Raw genomic sequence first — 22,089 nt, 5'->3', positions numbered from 1 at the left:
TCTCTAAAGCAGTCCACCATACTGCCACACCGTACATTAAAATAGGTCTGATTACCAATGTGTATAGCCAATGCGTGATTCTGGTCCCATTATTTACCAATAGCTTTTTTGCAAGAAAAGACAGCTACGGTAGCTTTTTTGATTCTTTCCTGTAACTCAAAATGACCAACCTCAGGTTTGAATACAGCCCTTAAACGTAAAGGCCATCGATTTGTATGCCACGTACTGTTTCAGATTTTTGATAATGCTTTCGTTATATCTATCTTTTATGTTCACTGAAAAGGGCATTTTTTTAAAACATCTACGAAACCCTCCACAAAATCTGTATTGTTTGCACATTTTTATCCCAAAAATGATAGAATGTAAAACTTTGGAGCGAGACTTTCAATCAAACCATTACAGAAAACAAAGTTTGGGAACAAATGTTTTGGTTTCACATCATGATGCTGAATTGAAGGGTTAGGATTTTGTTCACCTAAAAAATTAGAAAAGGGCAAAACAAAACACAAAATACTAGGAAAATAAACAAAAATACATTTAACTATAGTAGCATTGCACTACCAAGATTTCAGCTAGCAATCTTCTTCGGTTGTCCCTTAGAAAGGCTGTAAAGGACCTAAATGATCTCTCAACTTCAGCTGAAACGAGTGGAGCCCATCTAAAACTTTCAACATTATTCACTTCAATTTTTCCTGGAAGTTTGGAATCCACGCTGCCGTTTATTACAAAATTTTCTGCTCAATCGTTTTTAGTCCGGTGTTTTCACTGACACGGCAGTAAAATTCTTCAAAACTTACTTTGGGCCCTCTTGCTTTTTTAAATTTTCTTCAATGTCTTACAAAACAGGCAGCACTGCGCCAATTGATGTTCTTTGATGGGAATATTATTGGCTTAAATTATATAAGTACGTATAGACTCTCAAATATACCTGTTTTTTGTAGGTCTTTGAAAATATGTTTTTTCGGGTCGACTAAAAACCCAGAATTGACTTTAATGTACGCCAGCTGCGCTTGCAGTTCTTCATCTATTATCAATTTTTTTTGGCAAATGCAACACAGCTTGCATCATCTTCGAAAGCGCAGACAATTTTTTGATCCGAACAAAATAGTCCGCATAATATGCTGCTGCCTCTAACCAAGTACCCCAGTGAGTTACAATTTATTTTAAATGTAAATTCAAAAATATGACTTCAAATTCAGTTTCAAACAAACTTACAGGTTAAGGTGGCAGTGGCAGTGGCAATTCAGGTTCCACATCCTTAAAAACTAGCAATCCCAGATGGACTCTTCAGAAATACTTTTTTTCAAGTTCGACACGAAGGAGTCAACTTTTGAGTAGTGACTGTGTACCTATGCTTTCAAAAACTCTGTTTACACCGTGAGCGACGCAAGTGACGTGAACCATTTTTGAGTACAACCCTTGCAGAGTTTTGCCACTCTACTTCATTTATACGGTGCAGCGTCTGTTACGAATATCAAATCATTTTCTATTAAGCTTATCGGGCCACAACAATCGCATCGAATCGTCAAAAAGCTGGGTTTTTAACTAAAGATTCTCAACGGTATGCGAAAATGTTCGCATTTCTTTTAATGCTAAACCAATTGTTAGATATTTCTTAACAAAATGTAGTAAAAAAATAAAAGGCAGAAAAAAGCAACAATGGCGAAGAAAGGCAAAAAAGGCAATTATGGTATGAAAAGGCAAAATTAAATACATATATTTGCAATCACCAGAGCTTGAAACATGTTTGTCGAAAGTCGATTTCATCTTCCGTTTGACCAAAAAAAAGCAAAGTTAACAAAATCCTACCCCTGGTTATAAACTTACTAAGCAGTAAAAATCTTTTATTCCGAAAAAAAAAAAAGAATTATTTGATGCTCGTTTCTCTCGTACCACAGTAAAATATCCTTTGCCTCTTTCTGCAATACGTTTTTAGAGTCAAGGTGATTACTAATGATCTGTATAGCATCGATAGCCTTTAATGTGTAGATGTTCCCTAATGAGCATGCTTAATATATTTAATGGTACTCGTTCCCGAAATGCTTATAAGCATACAAATATGGGCAGCACGCGGACCACTTTAGACCATCATCCATTCTCAAAGACATAGCAAACTGTGGGAGAATCCGAAACATCATGATCATTATAGCGGTTCCCCGTGTGTTCAAAGACAAGACAATTTCGCAAGAACTCCTTCCTTACATGTTAGGTAATTATTGCGATTCTAATTTCTTTCCGTCCACTGACATTTTTTCATTGCTTACTAATTTAAATATTTAGAAAAACAAAGTAACCATTTTATATTAAATATGTAGATGTTTTGACAAACAAGGTCTTGAAGTTTTGTAACAGAATGTATGGACCACTAGGTATAGATACATATGTATGTTACCTTTAAACCGCATAAGGAGCTTCTTTTTTGATAATACAGTGATGGAAAAAATAATAGAAATATGTGTCTTCATCATTTTCGATACACAATATTTTTTTTGCAATTAAGTTTTTTGTCGTTAGTCTTTCTATATTTCAATCGAACCTAATAAATCTCTCAAATGGCAAAATTGTTTTGTGGAAACAACTTTTCGCTTGGAAACAAGCTATTTTAACTGTTATTCTAACTTAAGGCTCAGTTTTTAATTTATGCAAATAGGGTTTTTGAGTTTGTTTATTAGTTTGTCAGATATTTTATTTTCGATACTAACTAAATTTTTTAAAAGTAATCTATAATTTCAATAAGTATTGGTCGTTAATTACATTGTACTTATATTAAACGCGAAGTGATGAAAAAACTAGTACAAGGTGGAAAAGTGATGGTTTAAATTGGAAACACCTTAAACTGTTCGAAGAAAAAAGTATTTGAAACTTTACATTCACGCCTAAAGAAGACACAAGATAAAAAAAAGATCTTCACGTTTCGATACTCTATTGGTAAGAATATGTATGAAGAAACCATTTCTTTCAATTGAAAAACGGATCAGAACAATAAGAAACCAACTTATAGAAGCAAGTCTTCTTAGTAGAAGTCCACAAAGAGTGCCATTCTTTAACCAAAAAACCATTATACAAAACCTTCCTTATGCAAACAAACACTTAAACCGTTCTTTACTTTCCATGGAAAAATTTATGTGAGAAGGCCAAAAGACAAGATGGTTAACTCAAAATACACAAAGAAAGACAGTGAAGCACGGTGGTGGGAATATAATGATTGAGGGTACTATTCAGCATCTGGTGTAGGTGAGAGATGTGCGATGTGGATAATGTCTATACATCTTAAATTCAGTTATGCTAACATTAACTGAAGAGGAGGTGCCAATCAAATGAGAGTTTATGCCGGATAATGACCCGAAGCACCCTTCAAAATTGGCTAATCAATACTTACAACAAAACAAAAACAATGTTTTGGAATTGAACACTTATGTGGCATCCTAAAGCGAAAGATTGGAGATTGTAAAACCAAAAAGAAATAAGAGTTGTGGTCGAAAATTCAAAGGGAATGGTACTCCATAGCTGTTGAGACATGTGCCGAATTGGTGAATTCGGTGGGGTGAACAGTGGATGCAGTTAGTAATAATGAGTTAGTGCCACTATACAAAATACTCAAAGAATTTGAAATACTTTTACCGTTAACTTACTTTCTCCCTACAAAAAGAGTACCATTATAATTTTGTTTCTATTATTTTTTCCAGGATTAAACAACATATTAATCGCAAATCTACTTTTTATCATTATTTCCTATTATTATATTTCAAAAAAAATTGTTGCATTTAAGCAATATATTATTAAAAATCTATCTGTTTCGTTTGTATTTTACTATTCTTCACAAATGCCTACCTTTTTATCTGTTAAAAAGAATGAACACGAAGCTTGGTTCTATTATTTTTTCCATCACTGTATATCAGAGGCTACAAGTCGCTTTATAGAGCGTTTATTAATTTCTTGGAATCAGATATGAAATATTGGCAAAATGATTTGAAAAATAAAGAATTGTATAAAGAGAGAGCTAGAGAATATTATGATAATCATATATTGTTGTACAAATAGAAAACTGGGCTAAATTATCCCTTCAATCTCAATATTCATACATATAGATTTAAAAACAAATTAAATGACTAATTTTTGTCCATCCAGACTGATTTCGATTATTTATTCATGTACCCTCAAACTCTTAAAGCAATAATTTTAGTTATGCGTCAGACTTGCCAGTTTTATTCTTCAACATTCGGGCAGAGTATCTCCATTGGTCCGGTCATTTACTTCTACCTCAACAACAAAGCAAACAACATGGGGCAGGAACAACACACACAACAACAAAAAAAAAACTACCAGAACGGCACAACCAGAACTCTTGAAATTAGCCTCAATCGTCAGACATGCTGCACAAAAATACCAACAACAACAAAACCAAATAAATCTAATGGATTCCAATTGAAAACGAACCAAAAACGGAGTGGAAAAAACATAAGCAGCAAAAATGAAATAAAACTGAGCACATACTAAAACGTCGAGTCGTTCGGTGGTAGCATGCATAAATAACAGTCAATTAAACGGTGTCAAACTGCGTGCAGCATTTTAATTTAGAAGACAAAATTATTTCAATTGGACTTAGGAAATAGATACTCATAATATAAACTGTCAGTACTGTAAGTGTTCTCATGAGATTTAACTTCATCAAAAAAAAAACAACACAGCCCCGGTGGTGTGCTGCGCTGGAAGTTAAAGAAAGTTTTCAGGTTAAGAGATGCAATGCAGCAGAAACTTTTAAATGACTCTTGTTCTTAGAAACATACATAGATACATCTTATGTTCAGATGAGCTAGTTGTAAACTAGGTTGAAGGGATTGAAAGAAGTTTACAATTTTATTTTAAAGTATTCTCCAAATCTTGTAAAAAAAAGTATGGTAGCAAAATGAAAGTTTGTCATGACCAGGAAGAAATTCAAAACATGTACAATACGTATACATAAGGGAGTTTGAATTAAGTTGGCACTTTTGAATTGAAATTGTGTCACTAAGGTAACATGACCCACCAAATAAAATCAATTTAGTAGGTGTGTAATGGTTTCATGTTAAAAATCTAGTATTGATACTTCGTACCCGTGGCATGATGGTTAGTGCGTTGGACTGTCATGCAAGGGGTCTTGGGTTCAATCCCTGCCTATGCCACCTTAATTTAAAAAAATTAATTTTCGCGGGTACTACCTCTTGCGAGGAATTGACAAATCCTTCAAGAGTAATTCTTGTCATGAAAAAGTGCTTTCTCAAAACTAGCCGTTCGGATTCGGCCTAAAATTGTAGGTCCCTTCCATTCCTGACAACAGTAATCGCACACAGGAATGGTTGAGAGTTGTAAGCCACTAGGCCCTGGTTCACAACGGACTGTTGCGCCACCCCATTTGATTTTTGATTGATACTAAAATGTTCAGTTTATAATGTTTGTCTTAGAAATGTGAGTAATATGAAGTAGCCCCACGTATCGATGCTGAGCCCAAATTTAAGTTTACAAAAAAGTATTATTCTTTAATTTTAAGACATGACTATAAAAGCCGTCTGCCCGAGTTTAACAAAATGTACATAATAAAGCATTGTAAGAGGTATGTTAAAAATTTCCTTCAATTATAGCTCTTCTATATTTCGATACTTGTTGACAATAGTTGTGCAATTTTTTCCAGTCATCGTCATTTAAAATCGTTTTCCCCAAAAAATGAAACCTGAACTCCTTTAAGACAGGACATCTTCCCAGGGAGTGATAAATGTTTTGCCTTTCACGCATATTACAAATAGTGCAGAAAAATTGCAAATCTTCTCTGTGGGGTATAAAGTTAAGGTCCATAGTTTCTCCTCTGGCCTTAAAAACAGTAGATATTGTGTCAGTTGAGTATTTTTCATTAAAATAGTTGCTTTCACAAAGATTATGGTTTAAGTTGGCATATATTTCGCCATGGGTTGAATTTTAGTGCTTTTTCAATGCTTTCAGCTCGCAATTTTTCATCCACCGCTTTAATTAAATTATCGAACTCTTCCTTCCATTGATGTATATTATCCATAGTAATCCTTAAAGTCTGACCAGCGAACATTGAGAGTGCTTTCCAATGTTCATACAACGATATTCTCTTCTCTATTACGTAACTTGCTATTCGTTTGGTCAACCTTTCTCCGTCCAGTACCGTAGTTTTCGCAATGAAGTTGAAATAAAGTCGCAATGTTTCTATGAATAGTGGTGAGATTCCTGTTTCAACAAATAGCATATGGTTTGGTGAGGATTGTGGAAGATTGAAAATTCGCTTTTAAAAAAATCGGATCAGTTTTTCTACTGTATCGTGTGATTTGTATCCCCATGATTTGTATTAGGCTCCATATAGCATTATTGATTTGGAAACTGCCTGTTGTTCCATGCAGTACTTATAGCTGATTTAGATGAAGATAGCTCCTCCTGAAAGTGTTGTTCCATGCTCATGTTGCAGCTTCTAAACACAATCGTTTTGGATTTATTTATGTTTACATTCAGCCTTCATTCATCACAGTATTTTTAAAGCTGATGATTCATTCCCTGTAAACGTTCTGGTGTGTCCGCAAAGAGCACCAAATCATCTACATACATTAAAACTTTAATAAGGATTCCCCCAATTCTTACACCGCCACATAAATAATCGGAAATGTCGTCTATAAACATTATGAATGCTTGCGGACTTAAATTACATCCTTGTTTCACACCTGTAACCGTTTCAAAAAAATTGGACAGTTGGTTACCGTCCCAAGCATCAGAAGTCGTTTGTTCATACAATTCTTCAATCAAGTTGTCAAATTTTCTTGATAGACCTATATTGTACAATTTATAAAAAAGTGCGCTTCTGTCCACCGTATCAAATGCAGCTTTTAGGTCAACAAAAAACGCATAGAGCTTTCTCTTTTTTTTCTAATAAATGTGCTGTCGTATTCATATTCATTCACGGAATCCTGCCTGGAATTTGGTTAAGCATCTGTTTTGTGAAGTCCAACTCTTAAAACGATTTGCCATAACCCCTATTAATATTTTTAGGGCTGAGTTTAAAAATGAAATGCTTCTATAATTATCAGCCTCATTAGGGTCTCCTTTTCTAAGGATTGGAAAGATTACGCTCTGCTGGAAGTTCATAGTACTTGCATTTCGAAATTTCCGTTGCTGTGATTCTTTGAAACTCTGTTTTCTTGATTTGGTAGGTGTTTTTGAAATCTTTTTTTGCGTTTAAATACATAAGCTTGTAGTTGAGTTTATCGTACTTACGGTAAAGTTCTAAAAGAGCGAAAGATTTCCTTCTCTGTTTTTCACATTCATAATCAAACCATGGTTGTTTATTTTATTTTGTTGGCATTGATGAAATGGTGTTTTTTATAAGACGCGTTACGTCTTCAATATTTCCATCCATGTTCATTATTTCGATCTGTCTACTCATAATTGATTGATATTTATCTATTTCCTTGTGATTCCATTTGTATTTTTGGTAGAGGATTAATCGCAGTATCAGTATTTATCGTTTCATGGGTACTTAATGCAATGGTTGTAACTAAAGGTAAATGGTCTGAAAAGTTCTGTGAGTGTACCTGAAAATTTTGTATTATGTGGTTCGAATCTCCTCCAGTTAGACTAAGGTCGATAACTGAACTGCCTTGGGCTCCCACAAATGTAAATTGGCCTTGTGGATCTCCTTCAGATTATCCATTTTGTATTTTGGGCCATATTTGCTGCAAAAGTCTAATAGTTGAATACCTTTCCTATCTAAAATGTTGTCCTTGGAGTTACGCAGCTGGGGTGGGTCGTCATCACTATCGGGCCCGGTAACTACCGAGAGAAACTTCGAAGTCATTCTGAAAGCGTCAAAACACTGGCAAATAAGACGGATGTATTTGTTGGGGCAAATCCAATAGGAAGCAGCTATCGAGAAAAATTTCGTAGTTATTCCGAAAATAACTTAAAAGCAAGTTCTGGATTTTACACCAAAACCTTAGAAGGGTATGCTTTTACATATTTGCAGTTTTTACGGCTATGGATGAAGAGATGATATCTCCGGGTTAATGGAACATGGGACCTGGTTGATCTACCCCAAACCAGAAAATAATCAATAACAAACGGGTTCATCGGAAAATACCATCGAGAGGTACAAGGCACGTCTTGTTTTTAAAGGGTTTAATCAACAAGAATTAATCGATTATGCAGAAAACTTTAGCCCGTTGCAAAATTCACATCGATTCGCACAATTTTTGCTACTGCAGCCAGTCAATGCCTAGAACTCTACAAATTCGACTGCATTCCTCCACGGTGAGCTAGACGAAGAAATCTTCATATGCAAACTTGTTAAAAGTCTTTACGGCTTGAAACAAGCCTCCAGATGCTGAAATACTATATTCACAAGCTTATTGGCTGAATTCATTTTATGGGCCCAGTTACCCAAGAACGCTTTAAAGATTTTAAGAGAAATTATTGATATTAAAAGTTTCTCGAAAAATATAAATTATTTTGATATCGTGTTAGATAATTTTGTTTCAAGAATAATTTCTAAGATGGACAGTGATTAATAAATTGCAATGTTCAGAACAATGGAACATTTGGAAGTTCCAAGTAAAAAATATTCTAAACGCGACCGATTTATTGGAGGTGGTAAATGGAAAAGATAACCCTTTATTATTGTGATAAAGGTTTTTTTCTTTAAGAAGAAAATTCAGTTTGGTTTAAGTATTTGTCAAATACTAAGAGAATGGAAGCAGTCCTATTTTGCTTTGCAAAATTAATTGAAACCATTTACGCTAAGTAGTTCATATCTTGTTTTTAAAATTAAAGACATTTCTCGGTAATAATCGTTGAATCAGTTTCTGTTATTAGGATAACAGCTATGTTTTGAATATAATGATTTTCTGTTGGATTTCCAGGCTTTTTGATAAATAATTTACGTGTATACAGCCATGTTTGTTTTCAGGGTTCTGCCATTCGATTGATTTCATAGCTTCGATTTTTTTTGGAAATCACTTTCATTAAAATTAAAGCAGCTGCCAAATTAGTGTTAATTTTATTATAATTTGTATAATTTCTTATGATTTTATTTGTTCTGTGTTTTTAAATAAAAAAATATAAAACAACGACGGTTCGTTTTAAGTTCGAATAAATTAAGTCGGATTTCAGAACTTCAATTTGAATAAATTTCAATTTAATTTCAAATGAAAGTGAAATGTAGAACCTAACGGATCGTCTTCACTTTTCTGAATTATTAAGTTACTAGTGTTGTTTAAATCAATGATAAGTGTTTCACGACAAGTTGTGCTAATGCTTTCCAACATATCAGTCCACTAGTTTTTAGTTAATAAAATCTGCCTGTCCCTTAGTATACAATAACTGCCTCATATATTTTGTGCTTCACAGAAAGAATTATTCCACTTTTCCAGAACACAATTTTCTATGAAGAATTCAACAAACTTTGTGAATTGTTTGTTTTTCCTTTAGGTGTTGGGTAAAGTTCAAAGTGGAATCAAGATTGACGACTGGATGTTTTATTTTTTTGCTAACTTCTAGTCAGTTTTCATTGCAATACCACCACGCTTTGATTCTGGAAGAATCTCGAGAATATTATCACCTTAGACTTTTCCGGATATTTCGATAATTGCTATTTGCTGTTTTTTGGTAGATCTTTTGCTGGTGATAAAGAGTGAGGACAGGAAAGAGCTAAGAAGACATCCTTGTTTTACTCTAATGCTCGTTTCAAACAATTCTGTAAATACTGTGCCATTCCATACCGCTGCTATTGTTTTATTGTGCATTTCCTTAATTTCACATACAAACTTTGACGAAATTCCCAACTGTGATAGCTTATAAAGAAGTGCTTTACGAATCACTCAAGGCAGCGTTGCAGTTAACAGAAAGAGAGTTGACTTTCTTTATCCTTGTTTGTCCTTGGTAAGCTTTTACAATCGACGAAAGTGTAACCATTTGGTCTGTTGTGGATAAGTTCTTTCTTAAGCCGGCTTGAAGATTTGAAAGAATAATTTTACTCTATATCCTAGTCGTTCCAAAAGTATACCGTGGAGTATTTTGGCTAAAATATTCCTAAATGAAATTCATTGATAATTAACTTTCATGTCAAATGCACCTTTTTCATGAATAAGAAAAATAACTACCTTTTTTGAATACAAGGAGGATATCAGCATGCGAGAAGATCATATTATAAAATTCTTTCAGAAAGGTGTGTTCAAATGAAATTCGTAGAGTATCCCATCTTCTCTTGATGCCTTTACATTTACTACTTTCTTCATAACTGCTATCTCCTCGACTGTTATAGCTAAATCCAATAAATGTCAAAATTTATTAAATTTCATCTTAATGTTGGTATTAGAATTATCAAAAATGGTCCACAATAACAAAGGTAATGATATTGAATACCAACAAAATTGCAAACTATTTAAGACCTAAAAACGCCAAATTACAGATTCTTGATTGAAAGAAATTGTATGAGGAAAGAAACCCACTACGAATTGACTGTTGCCTTTTGCCTATTGGTAACTTCGATAAAGTACGGCCCAATGACATAAAGCTCACCAAACAGTCACTTTGTTTTGGATCACCTGTGGGTTTCCTGATCCTCAAATGCTGACATTTTTTTTTACACAAACTCACCGAGTCAGAAAAGTGCTTCATCGCTAATGAAAATGTTGTTAGCTGGTTATTGTCTATTTTTCCAACACGTAAAAAATGTATGAGAGGCAAAATGGTCAGCAGGCTTCAATTGCTGTATAATTTGAAATTTATAAGGATGGAGATGCTTTTCCAATTGCAAAGTACGCCATAGTGGGGTGAACGGTCAATTCCTGCGAAAGCTGGGAAATCGATAAATTGGAATCATCATTTTTTATTGTGTCTCTGTTATCTTTTTTCGCTATGATCGCCAATAAATAAACACGCGAACAAAATAATCCGTAGAGAAACTTTCTTGGTTTGCGACATCGTCACTATTGAAGGACTTTAAAGTCTTTAAAATGCACACACAACTTAACTCCTTGTCAACATTGTTTGCTATAAGCTTTCTTTTAGAGAATATTCTATTATACTTCAACCATTTTCAAGTGGATGTCTGCTTCTAAATTTCACTTTCGTTCATGAAAATTAAAATACTCTTGCGTTTTATTATCCTCTTTGTATGCTTCCTTATGATTTTTTTTTCATTCATATGTATACGTACTCTGTATGTTTCTAAAAAAAGGTTTTTTGTTTTTGTTTTAATGACGTTGAAAGGACATTACGACATTACAAAAGGACACATGTCGTTTTTCATGTTCATGTTTATGGGAATAAAGGCAGTGTCTTCTTTTATTCGTTTTGTTTTTGAAGGTTAACGAATTTAAACACTAAAATATATTCATAAAACCACCATACACTAGGTTCAAGTATTTAAGAGTGGATGTGAGGACGTTAGGTTTACATGTAATGGCTTAAAGTACTTAAAAGTACGTAATTATTCATTTAAAGACACTTTTCTTTAAAGGAAGGTCCTTTTATAGAGTTTTTTTTTATAAATACAATATACATATATGACCACTTGTAGATACATATGTGACATTGATTATAATAAATAAGAAATTCAACTTAAAATAAGTGAATAAAAAAAGCCGAACGACCTACGTCAACGTGTTCGGCGTCGAAACTCATTAGCCGTATTTGTTGAAAGATGGTTCAAATCGCAAATTTACTGTGAATGGTGAGCGCTACCGTGCGATGGTAACAACCTTTTTTCCTTGAACTTGAATTGCTTGATACGTGATTTCAACTAGACCGAGTTCTGGTGGCGCCTAGATCTTGCGATTTAACGCCTATTGCATACAATTATTTTTGGTTTACTTAATAATTAAACCTTCGTTAATCATAAGAAGAAAGCATGCTACGTACCCTAACTTAATGACTGATTCGAAATCAAAGAGTAATGAGTCGAGTATAATTGCGAACATGTTTTCAAACAACTTCAAAGATGCTTTTGTATATGATAATACTATTAGTATTCCTAACACATCTACCACTGTTTCAAATTTCCCACACTTAAATTCTACCAATTTCGTTATAAGTAAAGATACAAGATACTGTCTATAATAGTATCCTACAATTTGACGAATATTTTAGTCCAGATCCCGACTTTGTACCATCTTCCATTTTAAAGAAATGTGCTGCGTATTTAGCACACCCGTTGTGTGTTCTTCTTAACACGTCTCTAAGTAACTCGCTGTTTCCTTTTATTTGGAAGAGCTCCTTCATAACACCAGTACACAAAAAAGGACCTAAAACGAAATAATGAACTACCGACCTATTGCTAAACTATCTGTGATACCTATAATTGGGGTCAATCGTATGTAGCGTCCTTTCTTTTCACTGTAGTTCAATAATAATAGTGATAATCGGCATGGTTTTGTTAAAAAGCGTTCAACTGTTACTAATCTGTTTCATCTTATGTTCTTTGGTTTATATGTTTTTGAAAAACGTGAACAGGTAGATTGTATCTTTACTGATTTCAGCTAGGCCTTTGCCAAATTGTGTCATAAAACAATCAACATCATGAATTCCATCGTGATCGGAAATTTTTACGAATCCCAAAAAACTGTATCATGAAATCCGTTCATAGTGGATAATCGTTCGTAGCATTACGAAAGGATTTCATGATACAGTTTTTCGGGATTCGTAAAAATTTCCGATTAAGATGAAATTCATGATAGGGCTGATTACTTTAAAAACTATCGCAGCTAGGTTTTAACGACTATTTCATAAACTAAATTTCCTCATGCAAGATAGACGTTAAAGTGTTAAATTTCGTAATGAGTGTTCAGGTTCCTTTGTTGTGAATTCTGGTTTCCTCCAGGGTCCTATTCTATTTTTTTTTATTTATAAATGACTTGGTTTCGATCATACAAAATTCGCGTGTCCTATTATTTGCTAATGAAATTATTTTTTTTTTAATTAACTCTACATATGACTGTCTTCCCTTGGAGGAAGATTAATACTATTCAGGGAATGGTGAAATAATAATCGTCTTGTTTTAAATGTTGACAAATGTAAAACCACGCACAAAAAAGTTTCAATCGCTTTTAGTTACATGTTTGATCCTTGTCCTTTAAGTAGAGTATATGTATTTTCTGACTTGCGTGTCAAAGGAACTTTTTCGATTTCCGAAATTTCTAACTGTTATATGTCAACCTTATAACCATGATTAGATAATTCGGCTATTCTTAATGGATCTAAACCAGATATAGAATAATTTGGTTCAAAGTAATGGGCAAACGAATTACAAATATTTGAAAGATCCGAAAATGAAGATTCAAGGCAGTTCATACTGCTATTATTAATTAATGGCAGAGTTTCTCCTGCAAATGGATAGATAATGTTCTCCATTATATGAGTATTATTTTAGGTAATTGGAAATTAAAAATAAAGACTCAGCCAACTTACAGTTTACTCTTATTATTTTTTTTACGCTGAAAAATAAGTTTCGTGGAGATGAGTAACGATACTTGATAGACACTCATCGAAAAATGTCATTATTTTCGGAATTAATTATCCAAAATTTAAATTTAAAAAAAAAACATTGATTGCTATTCTACTAAAATGTATTTGTAAAGGGAAGATCATTTATTGATTCAATCTTAAAATTTTGGCCACCACTGTATATTCAACCATTTCGTTTTCATATTTATCATATAATTCAAATCAATAATTTAAAGTTTTTAAACACCTTTTCGGTGCTGTGTGAATTAGGCCCTCACCCAACAAAAATATGCATCTAGAACGGACTTTAGCCAGATGTCTTCAATTGCGCACTAAAATTTGAATGCGTTACTTTCTACTACTTCTACTCCATGTCCTTCCACTGTTTTGTGGAGGTGGAATCCAAGACCTTCTAAGCCGGAGCATTGGTTTCCACGAGCCTTACGTTACAATGCTATCTCAGACGTTGGGCTTTCATCCCGTTACTAATTGGAAGTCTTTGTCGCTCTGCACTTGCACAGCTTGTCGTTCCATCTTCACGTCGCTCGTCGGTTGGATCGAGTATTTTAACTTTCAATTAAAATTTCTATAAGCCGTTATTTTCCTGATTGACATATGCACTAGGAAAATTCTAATATCTTCCTAATACCATGTAAAAAGGGATTTTCCAAAAAAAAGTAAATTTACCTTTAAGACCAAATGTTTTACTCTACAACAATAAAAAGTATCCTCAAGTTCTCGATATTTCTTTCAAATGTATGTTTGTTTTGTATATTATTCTCTGAAGGATATAATTTGTATCAATTAATTGCACCTTCAAAACCAACGAACAAATCCTTGCTTGACTTGATGTTCTAAAAAGTATTTGAAAATTAATGTTAAACCAATCTCTTATCCCTGTCAAACAGTATTCCATCATAATCTCAACTGAAAAATACGTCTGTATGTATATATATATCCCTAAGACTTATGAAGTCCTTTAAATTCAAATTTATATCACCCTTTTAAGGATTGAATTTCCTTGCACTCAATGCTAATACCTACCACAAACCTGTAAGCGGCTTAGTGGTTTACCATCTGAGCTTCAAATTACAAAAAATAAAAGTATTTTCGTTAAATATCATTTTTGTTTCTTTTACAGTTTTCGAGTATAGAAACCCCTGGATATGTGGGATTTGCCAACCTGCCCAATCAGGTTCACAGAAAATCTGTGAAAAAAGGTTTCGAGTTCACTCTGATGGTTGTGGGCGAGTCTGGTTTGGGCAAGTCAACTCTAGTAAACAGTCTGTTTCTGACAGATTTGTATCCAGAAAGAATAATTCCTGACGCTGTTGGTATGTAATACTTGAGCTTGAAAATTATGAACGGAAAATGTTTTAACATTTTTTCATATTTTATTTTTAGAAAAACAAAAGCAAACCGTAAAACTTGAAGCGTCGACTGTTGAAATAGAAGAACGTGGTGTAAAGCTTCGTTTAACAGTCGTCGATACACCAGGATTCGGTGATGCCATAGACAACTCAGATAGTTTTAGTGCAATACTAGAATACATCGATGAGCAATACGAACGTTTCTTACGTGATGAAAGTGGTTTAAACCGTCGTAATATAGTTGACAATCGTATACATTGCTGTTTTTATTTTATATCACCTTTTGGTCATGGGTATGAATCAATAACAACATAATAACTTAAATACATTATGTGAGATAACTGTTTTTTGTTTTGTTAATAGACTTAAACCTCTGGATGTAGAATTCATGAAAAAACTTCATTCAAAAGTTAATATAGTGCCTGTTATTGCTAAAGCCGATTGCCTCACAAAAAAGGAAATTCTTCGCTTGAAATGCCGCATCCTTGCGGAAATAGAAGAACATGGAATTAAAATTTACCCACTGCCTGACTGTGATAGCGACGAAGATGAAGATTACAAAGAACAGGTGAAACAATTGAAAGAAGCTGTTCCGTTTGCAGTGTGTGGTGCCAATACACTTTTGGAAGTGAAAGGAAAGAAAGTTCGTGGGCGTTTGTATCCATGGGGTGTGGTCGAAGTAGAGAATCCAGAACATTGTGACTTTATTAAACTCAGGACAATGCTTATGTAAGTATTTAAATTTTAATAAATAGGCATATGTTGTATTTACTCAAATAGAAACTGATTTTTGGTAACAGCTCGTTAGGCTTAGTAAATGTGGGAAGAGTGAAGAAAAATCTAAGAATTATGGAAAAAGGCAAAACATAAGTTTTATTTCTGAGTAATCATAAGCCAATTAAATGTTTTATTGTACCTTGTTATGACATATGTGAGAAATTGATGAATTTTTGAAGATTTTACAAGGGGTTTTAAGGATCTTACCATGGTGGTTTAAATCATCACAACAGTTTGAAAATTCGGAGTTTAGTAAGTTGCGACATTCATAATGGAATTGAGACTGTATGGCGCTAGATTTGATAGAAGCATACCATGCAGTTCGTGCCAATCAAGGCGCCTTACTAAAAGTACTCAACCACTTCTTAGCCCTGTGGTAATAATGAATTCAGATATGATTTTGGGTAATCTACCGTTAGATAAATTATAAAGAGAGAAGGTTTTTCTCGTGAATGAAATGTGTATCTTTAGAGACGTAAGTTTGAAGTTTAATCTCGATGTGCAAACCATAGTTCGTCGTGTTGTCTATTAGTAGAAACAAATCTCTTCAAAAAATCGTTGTTTTTCAACTTAGTTGTATTCACTATATTTGCAAAGCTGTGTAGAGTGCAACATTACAGCTCTGAAAGCAGCATCATATACATATTTAAAATTGCATCAATGGATTTTTTAGATGATCCAAATCTGTTATTTAAATGCTTCCAAGACATATACACCTAGATATTTGCAAAAGTTTGATACATTTATTTCAGTGCCTTTAACTTCGAGGTTCCACTTATTGCTGTATGTTCTAAAGCTGATGATAAGTTGTTTTAAATTGGAAGGATCATCGAATAAGATGTGGACAAGATGGATTAATTTGAAGACCATCCAAAAATAAACCAATGCGTAGTTTGGCATTCAGACCATTTTAAAAGCGAACAAAGAACAGAGAGCTTAGTAAAACAAATCCTGTCAGACGCATTAGTTAGTGGAGAAAAAATCCTACAAACCTTTTCAATCCCAAACAGCGTCAAATATATTTTGGCAAAGATACTGAATAATATCTTGAAGAGATTCCCAGAGTCCTGATAGTTTGTAAAATAAAGCATTTCTACGATGTTTTCAAAATCACAATATTGGAGGTATGAGAACAAAATCTAATGATTTTTATATTTCTGTTGCCGACTGTTCGTATGATATTATTGTTCTTCATAAATCACTTGAAATTATATACATTTTTTCTGTTTTAATTGAATCACAGTTTTGTTCCAACGTTATAGCTCGTTAATATGATTTTAAAAATACTGTTCTAATACAAATTTTGTTCCTTTAAAAAAAATCAAAAATTTAAAAAGACCAATTTGGTTTAATAAAAGTTTGTCTAGGTTAAAAAATGTCGTAGCTAAACTTAAAGATTAAGATTTCGGATTCTTTTTGTGAACAATTTATTAGATCCAGGAAAGAGTACGAATTCTTAAGAAGATTTACAAAAAACTTATTCGAAGTGTTTTTGATCATTTCTAAATACTAAAAGAAAATCAATTGGAATTCCTTCCAGTATTTCTTACAATGGTATTTTTTCTGAATATTTAGAAGATTTTTGTAATCACTTTGCTTTATTTTTCCAATCGAACTATTCTCATTTAGGTTTAGATTATATTGAAACACTTAGTTTCAATTCTAACACTAATGTTCTTTATCAACAGTTGATGTATTAAATGCTTTATCATCGCTTGATAACAGTTTCTCTGCCAAACCGGACAATATTCCACCTTTAGTTTTTAAATTTTGTAACTATAACCTTAAAACCCCACTTTGCATTATTTTTAATTTCTCCTTGAAACAAGGAGTATTTTTAGATAAATGGAAACATTCACTGATAACTCCTTTGCATAAATCTGGATCTAAAGCATCTGTGGAAAATTATAGACCTATTGCTAAGCTTCAGCTAATCCTCAAATTATTCGAAGCAATTGTTAAAATTAAACTTTAGTTTAGTTCAAAACCCACATTCCCTGCATCAGCATGGCCTTATGAGTGGTAAGTCTACTGCAAAAAATTTAGCAATTTTTACAAATTGCTGTCTTGGTTGTTTAAAAAATCGTACTCAAGTGGATGTAATCTACACCGATTTTTCCAAAGCGTTTGATCAGGCACAACATAATGTTCTCTTGAAAAAACTTGAATTGCTTGGCTTCCACTCGAATCTCCTAAAATAGATCAAAAGCTATTTGGATGGACGAAGACAATATGTTAAAATTGGTGATGTTCTTTCCAATGAAATACAAAATTTGTCCGGTGTACCACAAGATAGTCATCTTGGTCCACTCCTTTTCATTTTATTTATAAATGATTTACCGAATTGTATTAAAAGTTCTAGATATCTTTTATATGTTGATGATCTCAAGATTTTTAGTTCTGTAAGTTCTTCATCAATTAGATATTGATAATATTACCAAGTGGTATTTCATAAATGGTTTAAATTTTTATGCAAAAAAGTGTAGTATTGTTACGTTTTCTAAAATAAAAGATCCGATATGTTTTGATTACAAAATTGATTAATGAATTTAACAAATTAAAAGGATCTTGGTGTGATTTTTGACTCGAATATGAATTTTTCTATCCAAATTGATAATGTTATTTCAAAAGCTAACGCCATGTTGGGATTAATTTCAAGAACTTCTAAGTTATTCGAAGATCCTTATACTTTAAAAACTATTTTTGTATCATTTGTAAGACCTATACTTGAATATTGTTGCATAATATGGAACGCCTTTACACAATCAAGTATCTTAAGGATTTACAAAATTTGCTTTACGAAAGCTTTATAATTATTCAAATATGCCACCTTATGAGACCAGATGTGCTTTAATTGACTTTAAACCTTTAGTATCGAGAAGAAAATTGTATTCAGTACTCTTTGCTTACGATGTGCTCAACTCTAACATAAATTGTTCATTTTTGTTGTCTCAGTTTAATATGTACATATATGTTCCATCTCGGAATTTGCGTCCTAGAAATGGTAATTTTTTACATGTTCCTCTTCATAGCACAAATAATACGAAACATAATCGAATAACTGCTTCTTGTATTGCTTTTAACGAATTTAGTTTGTAACTGCTTTTAATTAAAAATAGATTAGATATTAAGAAAGATGTATTGAATTTGTTGTAACACTATGTTTTTACTACTGTCAATTTGTAAATATAATGTTTAATTTTAACGTAGTCTCCATAAAGTATTATAACTTGAAAGACTAATAAAGAAATAAATCAATAATATCAGCCTATCGATGGAAAATGCATAAAGCTTCCCTTTTTGTGACTTAGTGGAAGGTGTATAAAACACCCACAGTAGAGTAGGTACTTCTATAAAGCAGCTTTAAACTAGTTTATGCTGTTTTTTTTCAAATCCAAGACGTCAGTCTATTTAAGATAAAGATAGTAAATACCTTACAAAAGACTGTGCTCTATAGTTAGGCACCACACTCATAACCAAGGCAATAAAACTAAAATTAACCTTTTGAAAGCTTAGTTTATTATTCCGTTTATTTCCATTGCAAGCCCTTATTCTCCCTCGCTCAACATGGTTTTCTTAAAGGTAGATCCACTACGACTAACTGAAGTTGATGTTGTATTCACTGATTACAGCAAAGCCTTTGATAAAATATCCCATAAGATAATTTATCTCAAACTTAGAGCCCTAGGTTTATAAGCTGGATACGCTCCTACTTTGCGAATAGAACTTATAGAGTCCTCTTCCGTAACTCAGTGTCCAGTCCCATACATGCAACTTCTGGAGTCCCACAAGGTAATCACCTTGACCACCTTCTCTTCGTCTTATCTGTTAACAATGTCAGTCTTAAATAAAAAAAAACTAAGATATCCTAATGTTTGCGGATGATAAGAAAATTTGTAAGATTGTCTCAACTCCATCTGATTCCTTACTTTTACAAAATGATCTTATTAACTTCCCATAGGAATTTATTGTAATGGGTCATTTGCCAAATTGAAAATTTTGACATTTCTCGACGTTTCAAGGTTCTTAGAGTCGAAATAAAAGATTTTTAGAAAGATGTCTGTGCGTGCGTGTGTACGTACGTCCGTCCGTTCGCAGCGTTTTTTCGTCGTCCGTAGCTCAAGAACCAGAAGTGATATTTATTTTAAATAAATTTTGTTATACAGATAATAAGGCAGAAAGATACAGAAAGGGCTCTCAAGAAAATTGCGTGGATGTTTTTTTTTTTTACCATAGCAGTTTGAAAAAAATGGTAAACATTTTGGTTAACCCTAAATATCTTACGAACCAAAAACGCTAAAGACTGGAATTAAATTGTATATAATATATTGTAACGTAATATCAGAGAAGTATATTTTTTGAAAAAATCCATCTAACGGTTTTTCTTATAAATCAAAAAACAAAAATACTGAAAAAAAAATTTGTCACCTCCAAAATTTTACGACTAAAATATGATTTCATCTCCAAACAATTTTGTCCACCGAAGAATAATGTTTTTGACATCTGATAAAATTTTGAGAAAAATCAAATTGACAGTTTTTTTTATAAAACATAAAAATCTAAAAAAACATTACTCAAAGTTAGTAAAAATTGAATGTCGACTCAAATATCTTTTCAAAAACTTGAAATTTAGGCTTCAAACTTATTTTATCTTATATAAAAAAAAATTGTTTTCAGCGTTCTGAAAAATGTTGAGAAAATCGAATTGACAGTTTTTTTTACAAAAAATAAAACCTAAAAAAAATTAACAAAAGTTGGTAAAAAATGATTTTGGACTCAAACTTTGAGATATTGGCTTTAATTTACTTTTATCTTTCTAAAAATATAGTTGTCAACATTCAGTATAATTTTGAAAAAAATCGAATTGATAGTTTAAAAAAAAATTAAAAACCGAAAAAAAATTAACAAAAGTTGGTAAAAAATGATTTTCGACTCAAATATCTTTTCAAAAACTTGAAATATTGGCTTCTAACTAATTTTATCTTATAAGATTATTGTTTTAAAAATGTCAGTGAATAGCTTATGTTCAATATGTACGAGTATGTACTTCCACAACCAAAAATTGGCTCACATTTTTATAAAATTCATAAGATATTCCGTCCAAACCAGAAGTTTTGAGATCTTTTAAGAACGATATAATAGAATAAATCAAAAGAATCTAATGGTGTTATTTTAAAAAAGACAAGGGATTTAAGCTCAGTATAGTAGGCGCTGCATCGGTTTTTGTTTCAATTAATTCGAGGAATGCTTCTGCGATCTTGATTTGTTTAATTTAATTTGATTAATGGAATATTGTCTGAGAAAGATGAGCCTCTGCTGCTGAAAATTTGTATTCGCCATTCTTGGCTAAATCCTCTGAAATTAAGAATGTACCTATGTCTTAAGGAATTCTAAAAAAAGGCCTGCTATTGTTGAATTGTAATACCTCTATCCCGATGGCTACAATACAAAAAAAAGGGTATTAAAAATTATTATTTCGTTATGATAATTATTTCTAGTGTTCCATACAAAAATACAAATAAAATATAAATTGTATTCCCTTCAAATACATACATAGGTGTCGATTCGTTTGGTTTACAACCTTTTATTCATCCTTCAAGTATATAATATTCACCTTTTACCTGTCCTCGAGATTCATTGTCATTAAGTAAAAAGAAAAATGAAATGCTTCTTTATTTTAGTTTTTATTTAACTTAACAATGTTCCTAACAAAATGTTTCTTGTAAATTTTTCAGAACTCATATGCAAGACCTCCAAGAGGTTACTCAGGAAGTACATTACGAAAACTATCGCTCTGAACGTTTGGCAAAGGGTATCAATAACAAAAAGAATGGACCAACTAAAGAAATTGATCGTGACTCCGTACAAAATAATAACAGTCACTCGGACAAAGACCGAATACTCCTTGAAAAAGAGGCCGAACTAAGACGTATGCAGGAAATGCTGGCACAAATGCAAGCCAAAATGCAAGCCCAACAATAAAAGGGATACAAATTTCCTCGAAATGGTGTTTTGCAACCGACTGTGTTGTGTATTAGTTATATCTCTTTTGAAAATAACTCTCATTTAGTGCTTAAATTTCATTTAGAATTAAAACAAAAAAGAAGATAAAAAAACATACAAAAAAACAATACAATATAATTATATATTTTTATATGACTTTATATTTTAAGTTCTCATGCACTTATTTCAAGAAAAGAAATTGATAAAACTAATTTTTTCTATATTTTTAAGAACAGTATTTTATGATTATAACATTTTAATTTTTTCTTGTTTCCCTTTTTAATGTTTTAGTCATCAGCTTGAACGTTGTAAATAATTTTTGGAGCAATTAATGTTTGGCTTGTGTAAACAAAGAAAATTGAAGGACATACAAAAATCCTATTTAAATAACAATATTGTAATCAGTATATATCTACAAACAAATATGACGCAATATATTGAAGTTTTTTAAACATTA

At 32.4% G+C, this 22,089-nt stretch overlaps 1 protein-coding gene across 1 annotated transcript in view; it reads left to right on the top strand.

Moving 5' to 3' along the window:
• Positions 1-22,089, top strand: part of LOC129941514 (septin-1) — a 32,819-nt gene extending 10,730 nt beyond the window's left edge. The window contains exons 2-5 of the mRNA XM_056050185.1: positions 14,624-14,816; positions 14,887-15,145; positions 15,216-15,581; positions 21,365-22,089. Of these exons, the coding sequence (XP_055906160.1) occupies positions 14,624-14,816; positions 14,887-15,145; positions 15,216-15,581; positions 21,365-21,611 (1,065 nt within the window). The 3' untranslated portion in view covers positions 21,612-22,089. The remainder of the gene's footprint in view (positions 1-14,623; positions 14,817-14,886; positions 15,146-15,215; positions 15,582-21,364) is intronic.

This window comes from Eupeodes corollae, chromosome 1 (genome assembly GCF_945859685.1).
Source record: "Eupeodes corollae chromosome 1, idEupCoro1.1, whole genome shotgun sequence".
In the NCBI taxonomy this organism is placed as follows: domain Eukaryota; kingdom Metazoa; phylum Arthropoda; class Insecta; order Diptera; family Syrphidae; genus Eupeodes; species Eupeodes corollae.
This window is presented reverse-complemented; position numbering and strand designations above follow the sequence as displayed.